At 40.5% G+C, this 25,922-nt stretch overlaps 1 protein-coding gene across 2 annotated transcripts in view; it reads right to left on the bottom strand.

Moving 5' to 3' along the window:
- Positions 1-25,922, bottom strand: part of LOC122070628 (probable sugar phosphate/phosphate translocator At3g17430) — a 113,395-nt gene that overhangs the window by 63,898 nt on the left and 23,575 nt on the right. The window contains exons 4-5 of one of the 2 annotated variants that reach the window (XM_042634818.1): positions 19,902-19,933; positions 19,770-19,820 (exon numbers count right to left, since the gene is read on the bottom strand). In XM_042634818.1, the coding sequence (XP_042490752.1) occupies positions 19,770-19,820; positions 19,902-19,933 (83 nt within the window). Of the gene's footprint in view, positions 1-4,119; positions 4,191-11,299; positions 11,381-19,769; positions 19,821-19,901; positions 19,934-25,922 lie in introns of those variants that run through there. The other variant, XM_042634819.1, reaches the window with a different exon arrangement.

The raw sequence follows: 25,922 nt of genomic DNA, 5'->3' as shown, positions 1-25,922 counted from the left end.
TCTTTTCATTCTCCCTCTTGAACTATGGGATTTCGAATGCTCCTGTTCAATATCCTCTAAAATTCATTTTTCTTTTGATTCTCTCCAACTAGAATGAATGTAGTATGTGGGTATGTTGTTTATTCCATGATTTTCTTCCTTAACCATCACATTTGTCATTTCCGTGGATTGTTTAACCCTATTTTTCCCAATTTTGTTGTTTTAGGGTTTTTCCCATTTTCTCTCTTTTTCCTTGCACAATGTATGATCCAATGAGTCTATCAACTCACATTTGGTTCACATTGCATATATGTTTCACTTATCTCTCCTTGGCATGAATTTCCCTATTCGTAGGTTAGGGTTCTTCAGAAATTTAGGGGTTTTCCCTTGTTTTAACCTCAATAATGTTAAGATGTGCGTACTCGTATGAAATTGAACCCTTCTTTACATGTTATTTCCAAATTTACTCAAAGCTAGGACATTCATGGTTTATGCTCTTCTCTATGAAATTTTCCCCTTTTTCTTCCTTTGGAAAAATCAGTCAAATGTCTCAGATTTATGCCAACTTGGCATTTACATGACTTTATGCCTTAAGTAATTGCTTCCACTTCTTGGCTTTTATTTGCATTATGCATCGAAGAATCATGACTCCATGATGTTCACTTGTCCATACCTTACATCTATCAATGCATTACTCTGTCAACCTATCATTCATACATGATTGCATTATGACTATGGCATTCCACCATAGGGGTTTTCTCCTTTTGTTTGTTATTCGATATACATTGCCCTTACAACGTACCTAATTATGAGTGTCATTCACACTAATTTCCTCTTTATGATCTTGTTGCCTTGATTCTCTTTTATCCCCTTGCTTTAACCAATTCCTCTTGAATTCTTTATCGGTTTCTCATGTTTTTCTCATGGATTTTGCAGAATGTCTTCACGTAAGGGCAAGGAGGCTGCCTCTTCTTCCAGGGGTAGAAATGCTCTTAGCAGAAAAAGGAGGGGTGCAGCCACTAGTTCTTCTACTCCTCGCACCCGGGCTAGGAGTGTTCCTATGGACCCAGAGGATTATGATGAGAACCTATTCCGGAGCCTTGAGGCTGCGATCTCTTGGTCTACCTTCTCCAAAAGGCCCATTCTTATGGAGAAGACTGTGGTGGTAGAGGACTTTACTCGGGTTCAGATGCTCGAGAAATTCACCGCCCTTGGATAGCAGGCCATGCTTTTTGTCGACTCTCTCTGTTATCCGGACCTTGTCAAGATGTTTTATTGCAACCTAGAGGTGTCGTTCGATGATCAGGTGTATACCCTTACCAGCAAGGTAAAGGGATGGGACATCAGACTCCCCATTAAGCTATTGGCGGGGATTCTAGACATTTCTATGGAGGGCACCTTGTATTACTGCCCCACCCAGGGGCAAGGCTTTGGGCCCCTACATTAGCTAGACTCTCCAGAACCACATCTACAAGACCATTTGTGGTCATGCAGTCCACCCTGAGTCTAAGACAGCATTCATCCCAAAGGTCTAGGTCTTTAGCCGCCTGGTTCAGTTCAACTTGCTTCCTCGAGCCGGTCACCGAAACTAGGTAAACTTCATGGGGGCTTACAGGGCATACTACATTTACATGGCTTTGGGGAATGCCTCACGCATATGCCTCCCCTATGTCATAATGAAAACTATGGAGTATCATACCACACACCCATCCGACGGCAATTACCCATATGCCCGGTCCCTCACCAAAATATTCGAGTATTTCCAGGTGGACCCTCAGGGTGAGGTCGGAAAGTCCCCATTGGACAAGTTTTCCCAAGGGATTTTACGTAAGATGGAGTTGTACGGTTTATGGAGGCCACAAAGGGAAATGCAGCTCAGGAGGAGGTTAATAAGGAGGATGTTGATTGTGCCCGAGGCAGAAGAGGAGGTCCCTATTGATGTAGCTCCACCATCTCCAGGTGGGGCTTTTGATTTTCAGAGTATGTTGGACAGATTGGTGGCACTACAGGCCGGTCAGCAGCGGATTCCTAAAGCATCAAGAAGAGAACGCGACTCAAGAGGACTCCTCAGAAGGCTCAGGCGAGTATGTCCATGGAGTTAGATGACCCAAGTGATGAGGTGCACTCATCCTCCAGGGACATAGCGGCGAGCCTAAAACACCTTCAGGAGGAGGTGGATTTGGTGAACCGCCCCGCTTTGACTACAATGATCGCCGCCTGGGTGTCAACTCAAGGTCTCGGGAAGGAGAGGTTATTGATCTAGATGATGATTGAGTAGTGGTACAGCTGGTTTGGAGTGGTTCTTCTATGTGACAGTTGTTTGGGAAATTCTTTTCTTTTCTTTTGCACTTCTTTTCTCCACTTTTACTTTGTAACTCTCTTGCATGGAAACTTTGGTACTCTTGTTTTGTGAATGCAACATGATGAAATTTTTAAGTTTTATGGTGTTTAAGCTTTTATGTAGAGTCTTTTATGTTTTCCCCCAACCCAAACCTATTATAGATTTTACAGGGTTTAAATCTTACAAGTTGTGTGTGATTAGAGCATCGCGCTCTAATACCACCGTTGTCACACCCCCGTTCAAATAGAACCGGACCGTTGACCGGGTTCCTTCTAAGTAACCCAAAACCACCAGGATCATCTGATACAATAACCACAGCACAGCAAGCCACATATAACTTGGAATAAAATAATGTAATTCAGCAAAAGACTTGTCATATATACGTACCGGTAAAGTTTCCCCACCTACTAAATTGTTATACATAGTATATTTACATGTGGGCCCGTAGGTGTTATATTTACACAAGAAACAACAATTTCAATATCTAGAGCACAAAAAGAGGAATACATCAAGGGCCCGTTTGATAACGTTTCTGCCGTTTCTGTTTCAAGAAACGGCAGAAACATAAATTTCCGTTTCTAGAAACAGAAACGGAATTGAAAGTGTTTGATAAGTCATGTTTCTGGAAGTCGATAGTAACCAACGAAAGAATGGCCATGAGTCGTTTCCAAAAACGGCGGCTTGGGTCATTTCTTGAACCATAAATAGGTAGAAATTTCAATTTCTATTTCTAAAAACAAGTGAAATGAAACAGTTTTATCAAACGCTCTTTGTTCCGTTTGTCGTTTCTTGAAACGTTATCAAACATGCCCCAAAAGAATCAAAAAGAATAGTGTATTGGAGTATCTACTATTGCCCCGCAACATAACTCTCACACGGGCATCCAACTCCATGGTCAAATGCTTCTAGAACCCACCAATCCCCTATTGGGGGTTCGTCGATGGACCCCGGCACTTGTTCCTCTATGGCAAATCCTACAAAATCATCTAAAAATGTGTGTACACGAGGGATGAGCTCACTAGCTCAGTAAATGAAAAGAAAGACTCACACAAGCAATTGCAAATCAAATGATACAATATGCATGAGATTCATTTTAGTCCTATCCACCTAAGCAACATTACTAAGTCATAGGTTACGTGCTACTCACAACCAAAGTGCGCGTATGCCCCTCGTTCGAGACACGTTCTCCATCCTGCGATACGCCCATAGGGTTGTCGGAGAAGGCCAACCGTGAGCACTCAGAAAAGTAAATCGTGGCAGAACCATAGTAGAAATTAAAAGCAGTACGATTGGCTCTCTGAATATATCACCAAAGTTTCCAACTGTCCTATTGATCATCCAGGCGTACTTCTAACCATCACGGCAGTCCATGACCGACGCTTCCCCCCAGTGATAACCCAACACTTAAACCCCTGTTGGAAAGGGTCGTAGCACGAGGGAATGTCAAATCCTAACCACATGCTCCTATATGAGATAGTACGACTACATAGTACTTCTATGTCCCATTCCACGGTGTACCAATGCATTCGTTTCCAAGCTGACTACGGCATTTAGTCTAGCAATTTATCACATGCTCAACTAGCCATCACCATCCAACAAATGAATAATCCATGATCATGATTCAAGCAAGAAACAAATATTGGAGTTCACGATACAGCATATCAATTCATAAATGCATCCTATGGTAGACAAGCAGATGCATGATGGCATTCATGAATGGTATGATGATATATACATAAGATGAGGATGATGCAATAAATATTCCCAAAAATTAAGATCAACGTCCTCTCCCCACTTACTTATTTTTGTACAAGAATATGCACGCATGGTACTGGTAAGATCCGACATGAGAAGACGAGTGTCTCGAAACCTATCACAGATAAGAAACTTATAATACTTCCATTGCGATATTATATAAAGACACAAGACATGATCACGACGTGTTTAATAACGCAAAGGTTGTCGATGAGTTTGAGTTCAAAGGGAGCTCATTTGAACTACAGGTGGGTTATACAGGTGGGTAAGAGAAACCCCCTGAGCAAACTACCTAAACACACACCGACGGGTGGTATCTGTGGGTCTAGTACCCGCCAGTAGGCCCCGGGGCTAACCCAAAACCGGTGGGTGCTGGTCTTACCTGCCAGTAGGCCGAAGAGCCCAGGCGAGACCGGTGGGTCTAAGTACCCGCCGGTCTTACCCACCTGTAGGCCCAGAAGCCCAAGCTAGACTGGGGGGTCACACTAGTGGGTCTGACTACCCGCCAATGCTACCCACCAGTGTTCAGTGGGTTTTGTTGTACTTCCTCTCTTCTTCATTCCACCTCTTCGGAATCCAAGGGGGTTGTTCCAACCTCATTTCTCACACATTTTAGGCTTCATCTACCTGGTTATACCATAGATCTAAGTTGAATCAAGGTTTTTGGGAACAAAATCGTATCTTAGCTCAAGAAACCCCAAAAACTTAGGATCCTCTTTCCCAACTCACAATGTCACCACAATACTTTCAAATCTTTGTTTTTCTTCCTTAAACCTTCAAAGAAATCACATAAGGTTTATATCAACCCTTTGATTTGACCACACACAAGAGGATTTCATCATATTCCAAGGGTTTATGGTGTTTCCTCAAAACGTAGATGTCAAGGCACCGGTGACTATTTCGGCGACAAAAAGGCAAGGTGCGACTTCGGAAATCAAAAGGGAACCCTTCTTCCCTCTCTCTTCTCCTTCCTCTTTTCTCCTCACCAAACTCTTGCTGAAATCATAAATGGGAGAGAGAAATAAATGCTATTTATACCTTGGGTTGTAAATATCTACTAAGGCTTGTTTGGTTTTGCCCCTCTATGGACCAAAACACATTAAATCGCGATACCAGGGGAAATAGTAGGCATTATCGGACACACATGACATTATTACGATGGGGAACCCGAAATACACGTGTTTACCCAAGTTGGGCTTGCTGGGACCCACGTTTCCTCTACAGGTGGGTCACACTGGGGGTTTGCACCCACCAGTTGGCCAGAACAAGGCCAATCTTGTTGTACTTTGGTGGGAAATGGGTTCTTAACACGTATTTCCACCCGCCACTTGTCGTGGACCAAGCTCTCATCATCCAATACCTTAACATACCTTTCATACTCGTACATGGCTTTATGATACATGCAAGGGCACGGCTTAGGTGTGTGAATCACATCAGGTACCAACTTAATCTTGTCCGACCACCCTACATTTGACGTCACCCTTGCTGTCATACACCATAAGGTCCCTGCATCAAGCCTCGCCGGTTCAGACCATACATGAACAAACTGAACTAACCGGTCAATAATCCGAGTTTAGGGAGCAGGGCTCTACATTCACCATACTGTCCATAACCACTACCATATCCAAATGAATCAGTGTTCTCGAAGGATGGTCCACCGGCATATACACCATATCCCGAATACCCATAATGCGATGCAGCTGATCCGGCACTCTCAAAGCCACTATCACCATGATGTACTAGATTGGGGCTCGAGTCAATGAATTCTGGTGCACGCCAATGGCCAGATCCTCCACCCTATCCCAAATTCATAGATTCCATTGTGGCAGACAAGCTAGATATATCCATGCTTTAGCCCATCCCATCTTCCTCAAGAATCTTGAGGCCCGAACCTTTTGCGTGGTCCTCTACTATAGCCTCTCTGTTGTTAGGAACCATGATGTTCATCTTGCGTGGCATGTGTGAACTAAGTCACCCCTGTGAATCTGATTGGCACTGGTTGTGGAACTGTGTCACTTGGCATCCTATCATCTTCATCTCATATGGAAACTAATCTATCACCGTCATCATCCCCACCATCCCCATCCCCATCACCATCGTTGTCATCGTCGTCATCATCACCACCTTGTGTCTAGTTAGGGGACCGAGTGGAAAACAATGAAGGAGACCGATGCTCTTCTTCAATTCCAGCACCAAGGTGGGACTCAAATGGACGGGGTGACTCTGAGTGAATTCCCCTCTCTTCTGACATATATTCTTCAACATCAACACCCATTCCTGAAGCTAAGTTGACCACCAAGCTCATCTAAAAGTGGCTCCCCTCGATCTCTAACCCACTCATAAAGGGGATCTTCATCATCATCATCCATTTGGAAGATATCGGCAAGCTCGATTGGGGTAGTATCGTTCTCCATGCCAAGGCGTATGTGCTCTTCTTTCAATCTCATATTATAGTGCACATAGACCAAGTCCGACAGCCATGCAGCACCCAATCTGTACCGTCTCTTGGAGTGTATGAGGTTGAAAGTACTCAAATTGCGCTCACACCAGTGACAGAACATGTCTGGGATAACACTTTAATTGCTACTTTAGACAAGTTGGGTGAGTCTTCCATATTGCACCCACCATTCAGCTGCATAAAACAATGAGAGATTATTAGGTGGGTTTCTATGATGGTGCATAACTGAATATGAAAGAAAAGAATAATGTCATTGGACCAACTAGCAGCAGTGTTATCTCGACCCTCAACAGCCGCTACCCGGCCGAAACTCCTAGTTCCATCCCTAAAGGCTTTCAACTTTACGGTATTAATGTTAGCGACTTAATGTTCATATCCTAGGTTAATAATTGCACCAATTAATAACTTCAACACTCACCTCCATGTTGATAATATTTTGTGCGGTTGGGTTTGACTCAATCTTCTCTACCACGGTGTGAACTGCATCTAAGAGAACAGTTCTCAAGCCAAGCCTATACTTGTATTGATACTTGGGGTTTAGATAATAAGCTGAAACCACATAAGGTGAATATTGGGTAAGCAACTGTATGTCAATATTTACAAGTTCAAGTAAGGTGAACAAAGTAAAAGTAACCAGCCTTATGTAGACGATGCGTGAGCTGCCCCTCCCAGCGGTCCTTGATTACCGAAAGAAACTTCTTGTTACCCTTTCGGTACACCGCTTCCACCTCCATCTTCATCATTTCAATGGCTGCACATATAATTGGTAAAGTGGGTTTCTTCTATGAGTCAACCAACTTCAAGACGCTCACAATCGGATCTAATATCTTCACTTTTTTAAGATACTCCCAGAATTTTTCACTAGAAATAGTTGCTTGGGCTGCTTTTCCTCCCTGAGAGTGAGATCCATCCCAATTAAACCACTCCTCAGAAGCAAACATGGACCTCAATCCAGACTTCTTTGTCTCAAAGCTCTTCAACGCGATATAGTTTGTCGCGAACCTTGTCAACCCTGGCCTCACCAAGTCCCCACCACATTTAGTCCTTGACAAGTTCAGAGAAAACCCATGGTTGTACACATATGTGGTCACCTGCCTCGATTTTTCTACCACACTTTTTACAATATTCAGACTTCCCATGTCTTTTAACATGAGATCTATACAATGGGATGCACAGGGAGTCCATCTATAAGAACAAGGCCTTATTGAACCAACCTCTTCTCCATGGTCATGTGAAGCCTTTTATGTCAATAAGCGTGCTGAACAGGCTCGAGGTAAAAGGAGATTGGTGATTAATTATCAGCCTCTCAATGATTTTTTGGCAGATGACAAGTTCTCGTTACCAACACGACCTACACTCTTAGCCCAACTTGCTGATGCCACTATCATCAGTAAGTTTGATTTAAAAGCTAGATTTTGGCAATTGGGAATTTCACCAGAAGACATGCCCAAGACAGCCTTTTGCATTCCAGGATACCATTTCCAGTGGACTGTTATGCCATTTGGCTTGAAGACTACTCCTTCTCTCTTCCAAAAGGCCATCATGATGCTTTATGCACCCATTCAGGAGAATGCTTTAATTTATATTGATGATATATTGCTTTTCTCCAAAACATCTGAAGCACATTGTCAGCTCCTCCAAAAGTTTTATGACATTACCAAGCAGTATGGTGTCATGCTCTCTCCTACAAAGATGCAGCTGGCTGTCTCAACAATTGACTTCCTGGGAGTTCCTATCACTAATGGTTCTTATTCCTTGCAGTCACATATTGGTAAGTCTCTTCTAGACTTCCCTGATGGACCATTAACCATCCCACAACTCCATAAATTCCTCGGCATTGTCAATTACAGGTCTGAGTTCATCCCAAAGAAGGTTAAGCTCACAGAGATTCTTTATGGACTATTCAAAAGAAATGCCCCTCCATGGTCACCACAGCACACCATTGCAGTCCAGCAGTTGAAGAAGATTGCCCAGTCTCTTCCACCCCTGCAGATCCCCTCTTCAGGCAAAAGAATCCTTCAAACAGATGCCAGCGATATCTCATGGGCAGCGGTATTACTTGAAGAAAAAGATGGTAAGAGAAAATTTTGTGCATATAAGAGTGGCCCCTTTAAGCCTTCTGAACAGCATTACCATTCTACCTTCAAGGAGATTTTAGCAGTCAAAAGGGGAATAGAAAAATTCCAATTCCATCTGATCGGCCACACCTTCCAGATCGAGATGGACATGTCCACCTTCGCAAGGATGTTTCAATTCAGGCAGAAGACTCCCAGTTAATCAACTTTTGCGATGGGCAAACTGGTTCTCTAAATGGTCTTTCACTGTCAAACATCTTAAAGGACGAGATAATGTGCTAGCCGATTTTCTCACTTGACCTCTCAAGTTCCACCAAACCCAAATACACTCAGTCCTTCCTCTCTATTTTACCTTTGATACCCCAGGAGCCTCCTCCTCTAACCCACCACCTCCAGGTGGTGACCCAAATGAACCCGATCCTTCAGAATACCTACCCAACCTTCTCCCTGAAGTCTTCAATAGCATTTTCATCCACACTGTCATTGGTCATTGTGAGTCTACTTACAGAGACACGCTCCCAGTTCTCCTATACCAATATGGAATCATGTACCCATGGATGAAATGTCATCCCTTTTATCCTTACCTCACCCTTTTCACCATTGATCAATTTTATAGGTTCTCGAAAGAATTCTATGTTTTCTTTTCTTGAACCTTTTCGTTGTTCATCATATTGCTCTTTGTTTTCTGGTCACCCTTCTACATTCCAACCTCACCCATTGCCTTCAAGCCTATCCTGCTTTTCCTATTGAACAGTGCTACTTTGCAAGGCTCCTACGAGAATTCCAACCCATTTTATCCTGGCTACAGTTCCTCTCCACAGTTACTGAAGGCTGTGTTACTATCATCTTCCATCGTGAAACAGACCACCTCCACCCAGACTTTATTGACCCACCATACTCTTATGACCATTACCTAGCCTTCACCCCAACCTTTTCTGTCATCGGCTCAGCTCATTATGATCTCCATGTTACACGAGCATCTCATCCAGAAGAATGGCAAAATTTCCAGCTAAGGATGTGTGAGACCAATAATGTGAACTGATCCACATCCCATTGCACTTATTTTGCGTACTTACTGCATGGGACCAAGACCATTGGGTCCTGGATCCAGACATCGCATACCTAATAGCTATGCACCACGAGTTTCTGCTTGAGCATAATTTTCTCCAGGACAACCAATGGGAAAGTGACAGTGATCCAAACACTGACTAAAGCAAGAATGATTAAAGTGCTCCACTATGTGTGTTATCTGAACTTTTTCTATTTTTTTTGTAGTCTGGGATTTTAATGTGTTTTAAGTCCGTGTCAATTATTGTACGTGTGAGCTTTTTCTATTTTGTTTGTAGTCCGAGATCGTAATTTGTTCAAGTCTATCAATTATTGTACATGCGGGATTATAAGCGTTTGAAGTCCGTTTGGATTTATGATGTTGTTAAGTCCGGGCTCAGTCTATAAATACAGCCCCTATGTAACATTTGAGATCAGAGTGTCTAATACCAAGTTCACTTGTGTATCCATCCATCACACATCATGGTCACCCCATAATACTCCCACATTGGCTTCAGATCCTCAATGTAATCTACCAACTCTTTCTTCTGCTTTGACAAATATATATTGTACATCTCATAAGTTGTTGGCCCCTCACACCTGGCCCAGCCCTACCAATCTCATCCAACATGTTTTGGTATGACCCTGTGGTCACATTGGCTGGAATGTTATGATGAAAAGCCCACTTGGAGAAAGCCATTTCCACTGCCTCCTTAACATTGCTCCACACTTGCCTCAATTTTTACTGTATTGAGTCTTGCCTTCGAAATAATGTAGGATCAGATTGAAGAAACCACATTACGGTTACGAGATGGTGGTGGGGGTGGTGCTTGGTCCCTTGTGCTCTGGGACCTCTTCAATGGAATCTCTGGCTCTGATACAGATACGGCTCCCCTTACCTGGTTGGACCAGCATGACCGGCTTTGGAGGCCAAGAGCCAAGAAGAACTGATCCAGCCCAGGGTTTTGGTCCAACAAGGGTTAGAAATAAAATTAGTAGTTTACTTAGTATTTTATTTCATGCTTTTACTTTCCATATTTGAACGTAGAAGTTAGGATTTATTTCCTTGCATTGGTTTCCTTTTATGGTTGTTTCCTAGTTTAGGCTAGTTTCCATTTCAGTTAAGTTTTTAATTTCATGTTCCTATTTTCCTATATATTGGTTGTAATCGATTGAAGACTTAGAGTGATTTGATTATTGAATGAAGATGTTGAGTTTGTGCACCAGTGAAATGTGTGATTTCCCTTCTTCCCCCTCTTTATTCTGATTTCCCCATCCCTTCTTCCCTAGGACCCCATCAACTTGGTATCAGAGCCGAAGGATCCTTCCTTCGTTCTCTCCCTATTCCCCTTTCTTTCTTACCTAAACTCTGTCTTACCGTCTCCCTCTTCCCACTGCTTATCCAAACAACAGCAGTAGACAAACCCAAAAAAAAAAAAAAAAAAACGATTTCTTCAAGAGAAGAATCAATCCCGTCTCACCACCAACCCCCCATTTTCTCCCAAATTCTGTGATCGACCCCTTTTATAGGATTCCGACAGCCAAAAAAAAAAAGGTGCATCGACTCTGTTTACTAACAGAGAAGAGAAAAAAAAGAAACAGAAGATGAGAAGGCGAGAAGAGAGAGAGAGACGGGAGACATACCTGTCGATCCAGTTCTTCCACCCCCGCGAGTTGCTTCCAAGTAGTGAAGACCTCCTTCATCACCATCGGCTCTCGGGGATCATCCCTACTCGCGTCGGTTCCCCTCGACCAAGCCTACGAAAACCCCCTTCGCTGGTATCACCTCTAGAGACTCATCGCTGATACTCCTACTTCACTCCATCTCTGTCAGTGACGGTACCCTTCCATTAAATCTCCTTTTTTTTTTATTCTCTGATTTCCCACGTTACCCCTCTTTTATCTTTTAATTCTTCTTTATTCCCAATTCTGTGGTTTAATTTAAACTTCCAAAAAATTACAATTCTACCATCCCTGCAAAAAAAAAAAAAAAACAGAGATAATTACCATTCTGACACTGCCCTTTAAGCCTCCATTTATTTATTATTTTGTCATTATTCTTTGAGTGCTATTTTGTTAATCATCACCATGGTGGCCAATAGTTAAGTTGTTCAACAACTGAATACTTATAAAGGAGAAACTGATACAAAAATTGATGCTCTCACTACCATGGTCACGTCCCTAAAAACATTGGTGGAATCCATGCAAGTTTCTATGGGATCCATGCAGGTTTCTATTGATCGTTTGGTGGCAGCATATAAAGGAAAGAGTCCCATCCAATCTGAGGATTCTTCCAACACCACTCCACAGGATCCGTCAGTAACACTACCACCACCTCCACCATATGGAACTGGTAAACATGATAGAGCAGAAAGATTAGCAAAATTGGATGTCCTTGATTTTTATAGAGACGACAATCCAGAACTGTACCTTGACTAGATTCATAGCTTAGATACATTCTTCAGATGGTACGGGTTGACTGAGGCTCGAAAGATCCTATTTACAGAGGCCAAACTGAAAGGCACAGCCCGTGTCTGGTGGATCAAGCAACAACAATAGAACCGAACCCGAGGCATTGGTCTGACCACTACTTGGGCCGAAATGCTTGAAGTCATGAACCGGCGATTCTTGCCTTCTGATTACAAGCAACATATACATCTCAGGTTTGCACAATTGAAACAGGAGAATTTGACAGTTGAAGAGCATGTTGCTAGATTTTATTATTGGGCCACTCTTTCTGATTTTGAGTGGGATGAAGAAGTATTAGTGGCACAATTTCGCAATGGTTTGCACCCTCAACTTAGTGCTACCCTTGCTTCTAAGCGACTGCCTACTATGGAAGACGCCGTACAAGTAGCATATCAGGTTGAGGAAAGTCTGAAACACCCATACAACCAGAGAAATTTTGCAGATACTTTTTCTCGAGGTACTAGTTCCATTCTACAACAACCTCCTACCCAAGAAAGGTCATCTAACAAACCGCAGGCTAGTGCTACATTATGGCCTCTTCACGACCTAGTCGGCCGTATTCTCCACCTCGACATATGTTTCTGAAATGTCATCTTCACGGCCTACTCGTCCATACTCACCCCCTCGGCATGGTTCCAAAAAACCTTTTGATTCTTCAAAATTTACAGTTCGATGCTACTCATGCCATGGTTTTGGACATATCAGTGCTCAACGTCCCAGCCGTTTGGTTGCTTTTATTGATAAAGATTCTCCTATACCATATATTCCTGAAGAGCAACTTGGTTCTGACACAGTTGATTTAAGAGAAGAGCGTGTGCCAGATGAAGTCAATGAAATTCTCAGTGATGAAGACTAACCTCCTTTTTATGTCATTCGTCATGTGTTGACCACTCAGAAAGCTATTGATAATGAAGATTGGCGCCACAGTTGTATTTTCCAGACTCGTGTGAAGTGCAATGACCAATTGTTAACCTTGGTCATTGATGGAGGCAGTTGCACTAATGTTGTCTCTGAAGACGCTGTTTGTAAGCTGGGATTGAAGACAGAGCCACATCCAAATCCCTACAAGGTTGCTTGGGTGAACAACACTAATCTCAAAATCACAGATAAGTGTTTGGTCACATATTCTATTGGTGGATTTAAGGATACAGTCCAATGTGACGTCCTCCCTCTGAAGGTGTGCCATATCCTTCTTGGTCGACCTTGGTTGTTTGACAAGAAAGTACAGCATTGTGGCTATGCCAATACCTATGCTTTCAAGCATGCCAACAAGACTATGAAGTTTCATCCCGCCAAAGATCTCCCTAAAATTAAGCTCAAGAAGATGGTGGGATCGTTCCTCATTTAGCGTATTCCTTCAGACAATCTCCTCAGCCCTTTCCCTAACTCGACGGAGTCGAGTTCTTTCCAGAAGAGAGTCTTGATGGAGGGCCGGTAGGGATAGGGAAGAATTCCCTAGGATGGGTCTCAGAGTCGCAGGGGAGAGGGAGAAGTCGCACTAAGAAAAGGGGGGGTAAGGAGAATCGCACACACATGCCCGCCGGCTTCACAAATACTTAATTCATATTTTCTTCAAATCTGTCTAATACTTGTGTTACATGCCTTTATATAATAAACTAAAATTAAAACTTGCAAAATAAAATTAGCAACTCCTAATTTGCTTCCTAAATTCTAGTTAATGAAATTAGAAACAAAACAAAACTTAAATTTGTAACTCCCTAATTGACTATTAACTACCCAAATTAAAAGATTGCAAATAATCCCCAAATAAAATAAAATCCTAGATCCTAATGAATCCAAAAATCCAATCGGACCCGGTTCATCTCGATTGAGATTGCCTGAAGGGTCAACCCGGTTCAGTAGCATCGATTCTGCATCAGGATCTCCATGTCTCAACCTCCTCCTCTGTGGCTCAGGATCTTCTTTAGCTGCTCAGGATGAACTAGCTCCTTTAGCCCTTTGGACACATCTTTCCTCATCCATCTTGAGGGTGGCTCTACTTGCTGCGAAAGTCCTCCTCAATTGTTCAGCCTCTTGTACCGTTTCTACATCATCCAAGTCAAGTTCATCAATGTCATAATCCTGCTCCCCCAACTCTGGCAATGACTCTAGACAAGCATCATGGTATTCATCCCTAGCTGCCCTCTTCTCCTTCCTTTCTACAACCCACCTTTTAAATGCTCCAACATGCTCCCCTTGATCTCATTGGATACATTAGGGCAGCCCAACACATTCCTCTCTCAATCAGCAAGATGCCACTTTAATCTTGTGGCCCCACCGGACATGATTTTTTTTTGGCAATAGTTAAATTGTGACTTCCTCTTATCAACTGATAGAGGTCTCCCATGCAGCCATGCAATGTCCACACCTCTATCAGCCATTATGCAACACTTAAAATCTTGCGACAAACATTGTTCCAACAAAAAAGAGACTAATTATAAACAAATATGCATCAATAATGACTCATAAAAACAATTAAACATAATTGTAAATTCCCAACAAAGCACTATATTTTTTCCCTATTTAAAAATATTTAAAATATTTATTTAATTAATAAGTAATGACTAATTAAGAAACATCACATTCGTAATCAAACATGATTGTAAATGCATTTGTAATACATTCAATAATTTTCTTGAATTTTCAAACCATAATAGACAATTGTTCGTAATTATTTACATTTTTTACATATTTCAAAATATATTTATTGAATTTTCGAAATTCAAAAAACAAAATAACAGCAAAAAAAAAAAAAATAACTGAAACATCAAGCTGTAGATCAGCCGATGGTGTTCAACATATATTAAATTGAACACCAAACCTCAACTATTAACCCCTTTTTTTTTTTTCAAAAAAAATGTTGTAGGTAAATGCATTTTTAAAAACAGAAAATGAAAAAAAAAAAGTTGTAACATGCAAAAAAAATGCTTTTTGGGGAAGTTGGGACTTACCTTTTTGGTCCATGATGACTTTCTTATGTAGAAGAAGCACTAATCACCTTTAGATTCAAGTTTGGTAGGCAAAAAATGCAAATCTCCATTGTTTCCCCAAGTTTTCCACACTTGGGAGAAAAAATGAAGGGAGGGTCGAATTTTGCTGAAACCGAGGTGGGTTTCTATTTGAAATAAGTTATATAGGACCTGGTTCACCCAAAGGGTCGAACCAGGTGGTTTAGGTCAAAATTTCCCATGTGAAATTTGGTCGAAACTAGTCAATTGTATTGATACTGAGTCGAAATATGTGACTTTTAAAAGTCACATGTGGTTTCGTTTCGACCCTTGGCGATACCTGCGAAATTTTGCAAGTTTCGCTCGAGTTCTTGAACTATGCTACCAATTGATAACAAGTTAGTAGAGAACTAAGGAACATGCAAAATAAAAGAAAGGGACCATAGTTGTCACGGCACCAAGGCGAACCAAGGCGGTCGAGGGTTGTCTAAGCGCTTAGGCGAGAAGGCACCCGCATTAAGGCGAACAAGACGACCAAGTGCTATTTTGTATTCTATTTTCTAACATTATTTAGTAAGTTATAATACCTTGTATCATAAAAAAAAAAGATTAAGCAACATCAAGTCATTAAAAATCAACAATTAGCCATATTAAATCATAAAAAATTAACATCAAGTCAAATTTTGTTATAAAAAATTAACATTTAGATAAATGCTCTTATTCTATAATAAGTTTAACTGGTCAAATGATTTTATTTTTACATGAGACTTTTTGTATTAGTTATAACATAAAATCAACTTTCTAAAAAGTCTAAGATTACTTAAATCTGAGTTGTAATGACGAAGTTAAGCTCCGATCAAACTTAATTTTAAGTGCACAAATGTTGTTAAAATCGCCTGAATGAAAATAATTTTATGGATATCAAAACAAAAGATTATTTTACCAGACTTTTGGCTTTTAGCAATGTTTTAACATGATAGAATTTATAAAATTTTCATAATTGAGAAAAACCCCAACATTTAAAAGTTGAAAATCGTCCCTATAACCAAAATCTAGTTTTTGTTCTTGGACTGGGGGGTTGACTTTTTATCCCTTTGGAATTTGATTTTTAAACTATTTTTATTGAATTCAAATAGGGGGTATTTGCTTATTTATGAACAATATCTTAAGTAAATGAAATAACAAATATAAAAAACAAATAACAAATACAAAAAACATTTACTTAAATGATATTTGGCATAAATAAGGGTAAAAACACAAGGCGACATGCAGTGCAACAAGACGATTGTCGTCTAGGCCCCAGGTAAACTGCCTGGACGCCTAGTCGTCGCCTAGGCAACGCCTTGACAACTATGAAAGGGACAGAGAGGATGAGCATTGAATGGTACCCATCCCTGCAATAGGAGAGAGGGACCCATCAGTAATTCAAACCTTTGTTTTACCTGAGGATGGACAGTATGTAGGAAAAAAGGTGTGACCCAGCCACGTGATCAGCGGCCCCCAGAATCGATAAGCCAATGCTAAGGGTAAACTTAAGCACTATGACCACAAAAAACAGTACACGACTAAGCAAAGTGAGAGGCAGAGACAATTGGCAGAGAGGAAGCAATAGCAGCAGAGAACGATCCATCTGAATCATCATTCGACGAAGCATAACCATTTCATTAGTAGAGGAGTATCCTGTGGTACTGGGCAATCAGTTGTCTGAGATTGATTAGCCTGAGTGTTCTTTCCACAACCCTGATTATGCCCACAATAATTGGTTGGGCACCCATAGAGCTTCCAACAAGTCTCCCCAGTGTGACGCTCTTAGCCACAATAGTCACACTTGACAACTAACATGTCTATGAAGGAAGGAGCAGTGGTTTGAGTACCAAAACCAGTAGGTTAACCAGCAGAACCCTGAGTAGAGATTAGGGCAAAGTGATCCTGAGAAATAAGTAAACCATCTCAGATCGACGTTTCTCTTTTGTATGAATCAACGAAAAGGCTTGCTCAACGGTAGGAAAAGGATCATGATTAAGCACATTGGCTCTAATCTAATTCCACATTCAGACCTGCAATGAAATTATAAACGTGGAGCTCTTATCATGCTTTTTAAACCTACAACATCAGTACCACAGATAGGCTAATAGGACTCATAATAATCAATTTCATTCCACATCTCTTGTAGTTCAAAATAATATTTGGAGACAATTAGATCCTTCTGAGAAGCACTATGAAGTTTGTTTCTCAGTTCAGAGCATTGGGCACTCTTGCCAACTGAGAATACGTTCCCTTCACAGCTTTCCAGATCTTTGCAACAGAATCAAGCAAAGAAATAGGCCCTAGCAATCGAAGGGGCCATAGAATTAATAATATAGGACATTTACCAGACAGTCGGCACCTTCCCATATGTCCTAAGGGACACTAGCAGTATAACCTAGGCCAGCAGTAGACCAGTAATAGGAACGAGACAACATCAAATAGTTGCTCCCATCCAACTTGATGGAGCTAGTACAGAAGGGAGGGTAGTCGCTATTAGGGGGACGACTCCCTCCCACCTGGAGAACCAATGTGTTAAGAGTCTTCAAACGCCATGACTGCTGATCCCAAAAGCAATCAAAAGTTATAAAATCTATCCAGATCTATTCCGTCATACAGATCTGAAAAGAGCTAGGGGTCCAGACTTGGAGAAAACCCCTGGTGGGAAGAAACTCACCACCAAGGGAAGATCTTTAGGAGAACCAAAACAAAGGAGAAACTCTCCCTAAAAATAAAAATAAAAAAGGAACCACGAGAAGTTCCTTGTTTACTTTGATGACATCCTTATTTAAAACCATGCACCCAAAGAGCACCTTAAGCACTTGCGATGTGTGATGAGAGCACTTTGTAATGAGAAGTTATATCTCAATTTGAAGAAGTGTTCATTCATGTTGCCCAAGGTTGTATTCCTTGGATTTATTGTGTCATCACAAGAAGTAGAAGTCAACCCGAAGAAAATCTAGGGAGGTCTATGTAATTTTCCTAAGTTCTAGCTTGAACATGATATATGTGGGAAAGAGCAAAAATTCTCACTCACGTTTTGCTCTCATTTCTCTTCTTCCTTCCACTCTTCTCTCTTTTTCCCTCATCTCTATTCAAAGCTTGTACAAGGGTTTAAGAGACAATCAAGCATCCTTGTTTCATTCTTTAAGTCTCTTTTGGAACCTTAGAAGCAAAGGGGTTCATTAGAAGCTATACTATGTAAGAAGAGTATACAAGAAGACCTAATGAAGTTCTAGAATCCACTTGAAAATACTTGGAGGGAGTTGAAAGACCACAAGGACCGTTCGAAGTCCAAACTGAGAAGGGGGGCTCATCCCTGGATTATCGCCAACCCTGGGGCATTTTCTTGGTTCTCTCTCCTCAAAGCTTTGTTGGGGATGTGGCTGGCCTTGAAAGAATCGCCCAAGGGTCAACTATGACTCCCCCAAATGCTGGTTTGTGTTTTTGTGTGGCGTTGGAACACAATCCCAATCTCTCCTTGCTGCCAGGTATTGACAGCTTTTTGTTTTTTGGTTGTTTGGTCTAGACTTTAGAATGGCTAGTAATGTTGTTATTGGTTGCTTTTTTTTTCTTTTTTTTTTTCCTAACGGATATCCAAGCCTTCGGCCTGACTAGTCCCGCGGGCCCACACTGACCCCACAACCGCATGGACCAGGTCATTCTGGGGTTGAATGAGAACCATTCAACTTTCACTGAAAGTAGTGAAGAGCACTAAACGCATGGCCCCAAGGAGGTAAGAGGAATCGAACTTAAAACCACACACTTCTTGAGGCGAAGGTCCCTTGCCAACTCAGCTACCCCCTTGGGGTTATTAGTGGTTGCTTTTGATGAATGTGCTACCTCATATAATGATTCTATATCCTATTGGGATGAAGCTCTACAGTTAGAAGAGGTTTTTATTGGACTTCTCTCAAGGTTTCACAGTTTACTAGCTTGCTGGAATTTTTCTTCTTTTTTTTTCTTGGGTTCTGAGAAGACAATATTTGGGACTTGGTTTGCATCTCCAGTTGTGTTGTTTTTAGGAGTATCCTTACATCATGTCTGGCATTAAGTCGAAATGCTCTACAAATGTAAAAACTGGTTTTCTGGTGGATCCTAGAAATGTATTGACATACCAGAATGAGAAGAGAATATATCACCAACCATAAATTAATTCAATGTATGATACCATTAAAATATCTACCCAGAGAATAAGCAAAAGGAATTCTGTCATTCTGCTTTTGTTTCAAAAGGTTACAGAGCCCGGGGGCAGGGGGAAGGAAAAAACTTAAAGAGACAGAAAATTGAAAGTGTCACCTTCTATGAATGTCCAAAATGCAAAGGGAATATCTAAAATAGTTATTACTTAAAAGTTTGTCTGCTGATTCACATCTATGAACCATAACCCATTGACCATCAGCAGCAGAAAGTAAGTTGTGTCAATCAAAGGACAGAAAAGTGCAAAACATCTTGAGAATTTAACTGGCTCAATCAAAAGAAATGAAAGTAGATACCCAAGGCTGTCTAATAGGAACTCTCTCTCTCTCTCTCTCTCTCTCTCTCTCTCTCTCTCTCTCTCTCTCTCTCTCTCTCTATATATATATATATATATATATATATAGATATATATCATGAAATATCAAGAAAAAAAGCCAAAGCATCAGTCCAATCCTACCAAATTAAGGGCTTACCAAAGGCTTGATGCAAAGAACGCACTTATGGGAATCACACACGTAGCATATCTGTAATACCAAGTAAAATATTCAAGGGAAAAACAACAGAGAAAATGAAACAGGAATAAACAAACAATCCCATAGTCTTACATCTCAAATGTCATTTTCACTGGTGACACAACCTGCATGATTGAACCATTAAACAATTTCAGCCACTATGGGAGCAGGAAAACAATAGTTTATAGGGAAAGACTTGATAATAAAGGACCACCTCCAACCAAGAAAGGCATCAAAAGAAACATTTCATCATGCAAAAAGCCATATCTATGCAAGAAGCAACCATGAATTACTGCAACATAAGTGGTCAAGCAGAAAATTTTAGGCACATATGTTGTCCATATTGCTAGTATTCTTAAATACCCAACACAACATAGGAAGGCAACATACAACACATAACATGGTTGGGAGGTGAACAACAACAATACCACAGATATAAGATTAAAAAAAGTTGTAATTCAATATAGTTGGCATAGGAATTAGTTCTCAAAGACCTGTTGCAACGTTTTCCCATGAACAGTTGAGAATTTTTACCAATTTTGGTGACACTGAAGGGAGTGGGGTGGAGAAGACACCGAACCGACAGGAAAGCCAGAGTTGAAGAGTTTGTCGGAGAACTCTCCTACAACTTCTCTCCAAACACTTCACTTTTTCATATTTTTGGGAAAGTTTGACAACTTTCTCACCAGCGGTTTGAAGCATATTCAGTGTATGGCCGAGCACCGTATGTCCAATTGGAGATGCCATTTACTAGGATCTCGTTGGCCCAGCAAATAGGAGACATAACGAAGCCGATCTAACAATCATAATTTGACCCGCAAAATCAACTGACGATCGGTCATTACAGGACAAAATATCACTATTTATGGGTCATTACATGCTGTTTGTCATGAGAAGTTCTCAGGATTGACAGAATCGCCCCTACTCGGTCAAACAAGGTTTCCAGACTCATTTTAAGTCCAAATTGAGCCCCCTTTTTTGCAGAATTCTCACAATAGAGAAAGAAACGAGATAAAACATCTTGTTTGAGCAGAAAGGGTTCTGAAACAGGGTTTTTGTGCCAAAAAACCTTGTAGGGTTGACCACTAACCTTGAAGATTGGAGTGCCCGCAAGTTGATTCGAATGCTTCAAGGTGTTGTTCAGTCATGGGATTACCCTGGTGGAGGTAATCTGTTATTCCAAATCCCAATTTGTGAAATCTAGAGTTTGTTTCATGTTTAGAAACCTAGAACATATGTAATGGGTGGGATTTCATTTTAGTCTGGAAAATTGTACACTTAGCAAGTTGGAGCTTCTCAAGGGTTTGGTATGGTTGCCCTTGCCTGAGTTGCATCTCAAATTGAAGCAGTGATAGGTGTTCCTGGATCGTTATAGCGGTTGAAAAGGTTAAGTATTGGGGAAATACGAAACCCTAACAGGGTAATCCGCTATGGACACAGGCATCTCGGCCGAACCACGTATATCTGGTGAATTGTGCATATCTTTATTTTTATTTGCATATTGAAATGTGTGGTTTGCAAAGTGGTTGTGCATTGTCTGGTAGACATGGCCTTATAGTGGTTGCAATGCATGTGTACTGCGATTGATTGGTGATTATGGGACTGCTCGGGCTAATGAAAGTTTGTGTTCTCAGTGTGTGGTGATAGCAAGCTTTTGGCAAAAACAAATTGAGGGGAGACTGATTCCCCCCTCCCCCACCCTCTCAGTGTCAACGTAGGAGTATCAATTATTACTACTAATAAATACATAGGGCTAAAATAGCCAACGGTTTTGGCAAAGAAAATGTTTTCTTTAATGGAGTTGTCTAGAGGTCAACCAAGAGCAACCATACGTGGTGAAGCCTCCCGCAGGCCTTGGTGGTAAAGCAAGGTCATATCCCTCATTTTCCCTTTTCCTTCTTCCATATTCTCTCTTTTATTTCTTTTCTATTCTTCTTTTAGTTCCATTCCAGCAAGGTAAATCGTGACTATTCTCTTAGGTTTTCACTTTTATTTAAGGTTTTGTGGGTGTGCTGTTACATCTATATTGATATAACAATTTCTGCATGTTTTCTAGTCTCCCAATCATAGTTGTCAAGGCATCTCCATGGCGTCGCCATGGTGGCGATTAGGCGTCCCGGCATTTTGGAGAGGGTAAATCAATGGGCCAATTTGTAGCAGTCTCATTAATCGACCACCAAGGGTCGAATGGTCGCCAAATCGTCGCCAGGGATGATTTATTACATTTTTTAAATCAATCGGTTGCCATTTGGGTTTTCTTTTTAAGTTATTTTTGTAAATTACTAATATTGATTCTCTTTTTAACAATATTATTGGCAGGTGTAATTGAAGTCCAAAAAATAATGCTACATGGGATCAAAAACAAATTGTTAAATCCCTAATAGGCGGACTAAGTCCCTAACAATAATTTTTGTTAAGACTTAAGACCCTAAATCCCTAATACGTGACTAAGTCGCAAGTCATGACTTCTCTTCAAGACTTCAACGGTTCAAGACTTCAACCCTTGCTGCAGGTGAAGACTGAAGACTGAAGACTGAAGAGTTATCTGATAGACGACAACAAGGTCTCGGCCTCTAGCGATTGCTACTCCCATGCTCCGGCGAAGAAAAGTATGTACTATTCAGTCTCTTGACTCTCTTCTAGTCTTCTACGCTTCATCAGTTCTTCTAATCTTCTACTTTCTCTTCCTTAACTCTGTTTTGTTCAATTCTTCTTCTTCACCTCTTTTTTTTTCCCTTCCTTTCCATCTTGAGGCCTTTCCTCTAGCTCTATTTTTTTCTTTTCGAATCTTCTTCTTCTCCTCTTTTTTTTATTTTTTTTTTATTTTTCTTCCTTCTTTCTTCTTATCTTTCCATCTTGCTCGTGTTTCGATTCTGTTCTTCTCCTCTTTTTTTTTTTTCTTTTTCATTTCTGTTTTCGATTCTGCTTCTTCTTCTTCTTCTTCTTGCCTCTGTAATCTGTATTCTGCAACTGAATTGGTGCTAATTTCTGATAGGTGCTACATTCTATTTGTTACAATGGATGCTAGTATGCTTCTGTTGCTGCTAATGTTCATATATTTTTTCTTAGATTTGTTACAAGTGTCTAAATGTGATACTGTCTAATGTCTACTGTCTACTGTCTACTACTGTCTATTGTTTACTGTGATACTGTCTGATGTCTAATATATTTTTTCTTAGATTAGTTACTATGGATGCTACTGTTGGACATGGTTTCGTGACTTGATGTACATGTTGATTTTTTATGACTTGATGACTTGATGTATAACCATATAAGTCACTAATTCATGTTGATTTTTGATGACATCATATGGCTATGTTGATTTTTTATGATTTGATGTTTTTTAATCTTCGTTTTATATGTTATAGGGTATATATTGTAGGCTTGTAACGTGCTAAATAACTTTAGAAAATAGGGGAAATAAAAAGTAGCATATTAAATAACTTTAGAAAAAAGGGAAAATAAAAAATAACATTTACGCGATTTGACCGCCATGACAATGCCATAATAGGTGATTCATCGCCAAATCGATTATTCACCCCTCCACCGCCTTGGATCGCCATGACACTGTGACAACTATGCTCCCAATCACCCAGTTTGATGGAGGACCTCTAGAGAAGAAGGGGAAGATCAGAGCAGCAAAGGGGGAAGGGTAAGCACACACTCTCACAGAGCACAAACCAAACCAATTCTCTATTCATTCCTCAATTCACTCTAACTTTTCCATCAATTACAGCCTATATATAGGAAAATAAAGAAATAAACTGAAATAGAAACTAGTCTAACTAGGAAACAACCATAAAAAGAAGCTAATGCAAAAGGAAAGAAATCCTAACTGACTCCTAACTCCTACGTTCAAGTCTGGAAAATAAAAGCCATGAAATAAAGATAAATAAATTACTAATTATTTCCAACCCTTGTGGGACCAAAACCTTTGGTTGAGCTGGTTCTTCTTGGCTCTTTGGCTTCCAAAGCCGATCATGCTGATCCAACCAAGCAAGTGCGGCCGTGTTTAAATCAATTCTCCTCCTCTAAAAAAGAACTTGAATCTGTCGAGTTAGGAAAAAGACTAAGGAGACCATATGAAGGAATACTCTGAATGAGGAACGATCCCACCATCTTCTTGAGCTTAATTTCAGAGAGATCTTTGGCAGGATGAAACTTCATAGTCTTATTGACATGCTTGAAAGTATAGGTATTGGCATAGCCACAATGCTGTACTTTCTTGTCAAACAACCAAGGTCGACCAAGAAGGATATGGCACATCTTCAAAGGGAGGACGTCACATTGGACTATATCCTTAAATCCACCAATAGAATATGTGACCAAACACTTATCTGTGATTTTGAGATCAGTGTTGTTCACCCAAGCAACCTTGAAAGGATTTGGGTGTGGCTCTGTCGTCAATCCCAGCTTACGAACAGCATCCTCAGAGCATAGTTCGAAAACTCGCCAAAATTTCGGCGAAATTTGAAATTTCAATATTTCTTTTCTTTTTCTTTTTTTTTTTACTTTTTTTTTTCTTTTTTGTCAAAACAAAATAAGGCACAAATCAATATGTGCACCATATTTCGATCAAAATTTTGATATTTCGGCCGAAATTTCTGTATCGTTTCAGTATCTCACCGAAACGATACATTCCATGCCTTATAAATACAACACTTCATTGAGACAGTTGAAATTTTGGTATCTCGCCGAAATTTCAACTCTGTCTCGGTGGTTTCGGTTCCATTTGCATAATTTGAAGGAAAAACACTCCAACAAACCTCTAATTAGCCACATCATCACACATTTTGGCTTACATTGGACTCCTACAAGAAGATCTATACATTCAAAGCTTAAGAAAAGTAAAGTTCTTTCTCCAAAACCATTTTTTTTTTAAATATACATAAATACATGTTGGTGAAATTTCCAAAACAGTTCGACAGTTGCTGCCAAACAAAGGTGCAACTCTAAAACAATGTAATGTTCAAATATTTTTGCATTTTTATGTTCTAAGCATATTTATTAACCTTAAAATAAGTTACCCACCAAGTTTCAGGGCAAAATATGGCCGTTTGACCACCGAAACAAAAAAAAAAAAAAAAATACACCATCTCATCGAAATCTCGCTGAAATTTAGGTATTTCAGTAGAAATGAAACGAAATTTCGAACCTTGCCTCAAAGACAACATTAGCGTAACTACCTCCATCAATGACCAAAGTTAACAGTTGGTCATTGCACTTCACACAGGTCTGGAAAATACTACTACAGCGACAAACTTCATCTTCAATGACTTTCTGAGTGGTTAACACAAGACAAATGACATAAAAAGGATGTGGGTCCTCATCACTGGGAGTATCATGGACTTCACCTAACGCACCCTCTTCCCTCAAATCAATTGTTTCAGAAGTCAGAACCAAGTTGTGCGTCTGGAATATAAGGTGAAGGAGAATCCTTATCAAAAAAAGAAGCAAATGGTTGGGACACTGAGCACTGAAATGTCTGTATCCTTTGCAAGTAAAGCATTGATAGGGATTTTGACATCCCAGAAGGTTTATCAGAACCACGCCAAGGTGGAGAGTATGGATGATTAGGCGGTGAAGATGACATGTCTGAATCACGTCAAGGTGAAGAATACGGTTAGCTAAGTCGTGAAGATGCCATAGATGAAGCACTAGCCTGTGGGCTACTAAATGACTTCTCTTGGGTAGAAGGCTGTTGGTGAACGGAACCAATTCCTCTAGGAAAAGTATCTGCAAAAGTTCACCGATAGCATGGACGTTTCAGGCTTTCTTCAACCAGATATGCTACATGTACAGCATCTTCCATAGTATATAGTTGACTGGATGAAGAGCAACACTAATTTGAGGGTGCAAACCATTGCAGAATTGTGCCACCAATACTTCTTCATCCCACTCAAAATCAGAACGAGTGGCAAAATAATAAAATCTAACAAACTCTTCAAAATGTTAAATTTTTCTGTTTCAACTGTGTCAACCTGAGAAACATGGGTTGCTTGTAATCAGAGGCATGAATCTCTGGTTCATGACTTCAAGCATTTTAGCCCAAGTAATGACTAATATAATGCCTCGGATTCGGTTCTGTTGTTGTTGCTTGACCCACCAGACTCA

This window comes from Macadamia integrifolia, unplaced genomic scaffold (assembly GCF_013358625.1).
Source record: "Macadamia integrifolia cultivar HAES 741 unplaced genomic scaffold, SCU_Mint_v3 scaffold955, whole genome shotgun sequence".
Taxonomy (NCBI): domain Eukaryota; kingdom Viridiplantae; phylum Streptophyta; class Magnoliopsida; order Proteales; family Proteaceae; genus Macadamia; species Macadamia integrifolia.
Note: the sequence above shows the minus strand (reverse complement) of the source record. Positions and strands in the feature narration are given on the sequence as shown.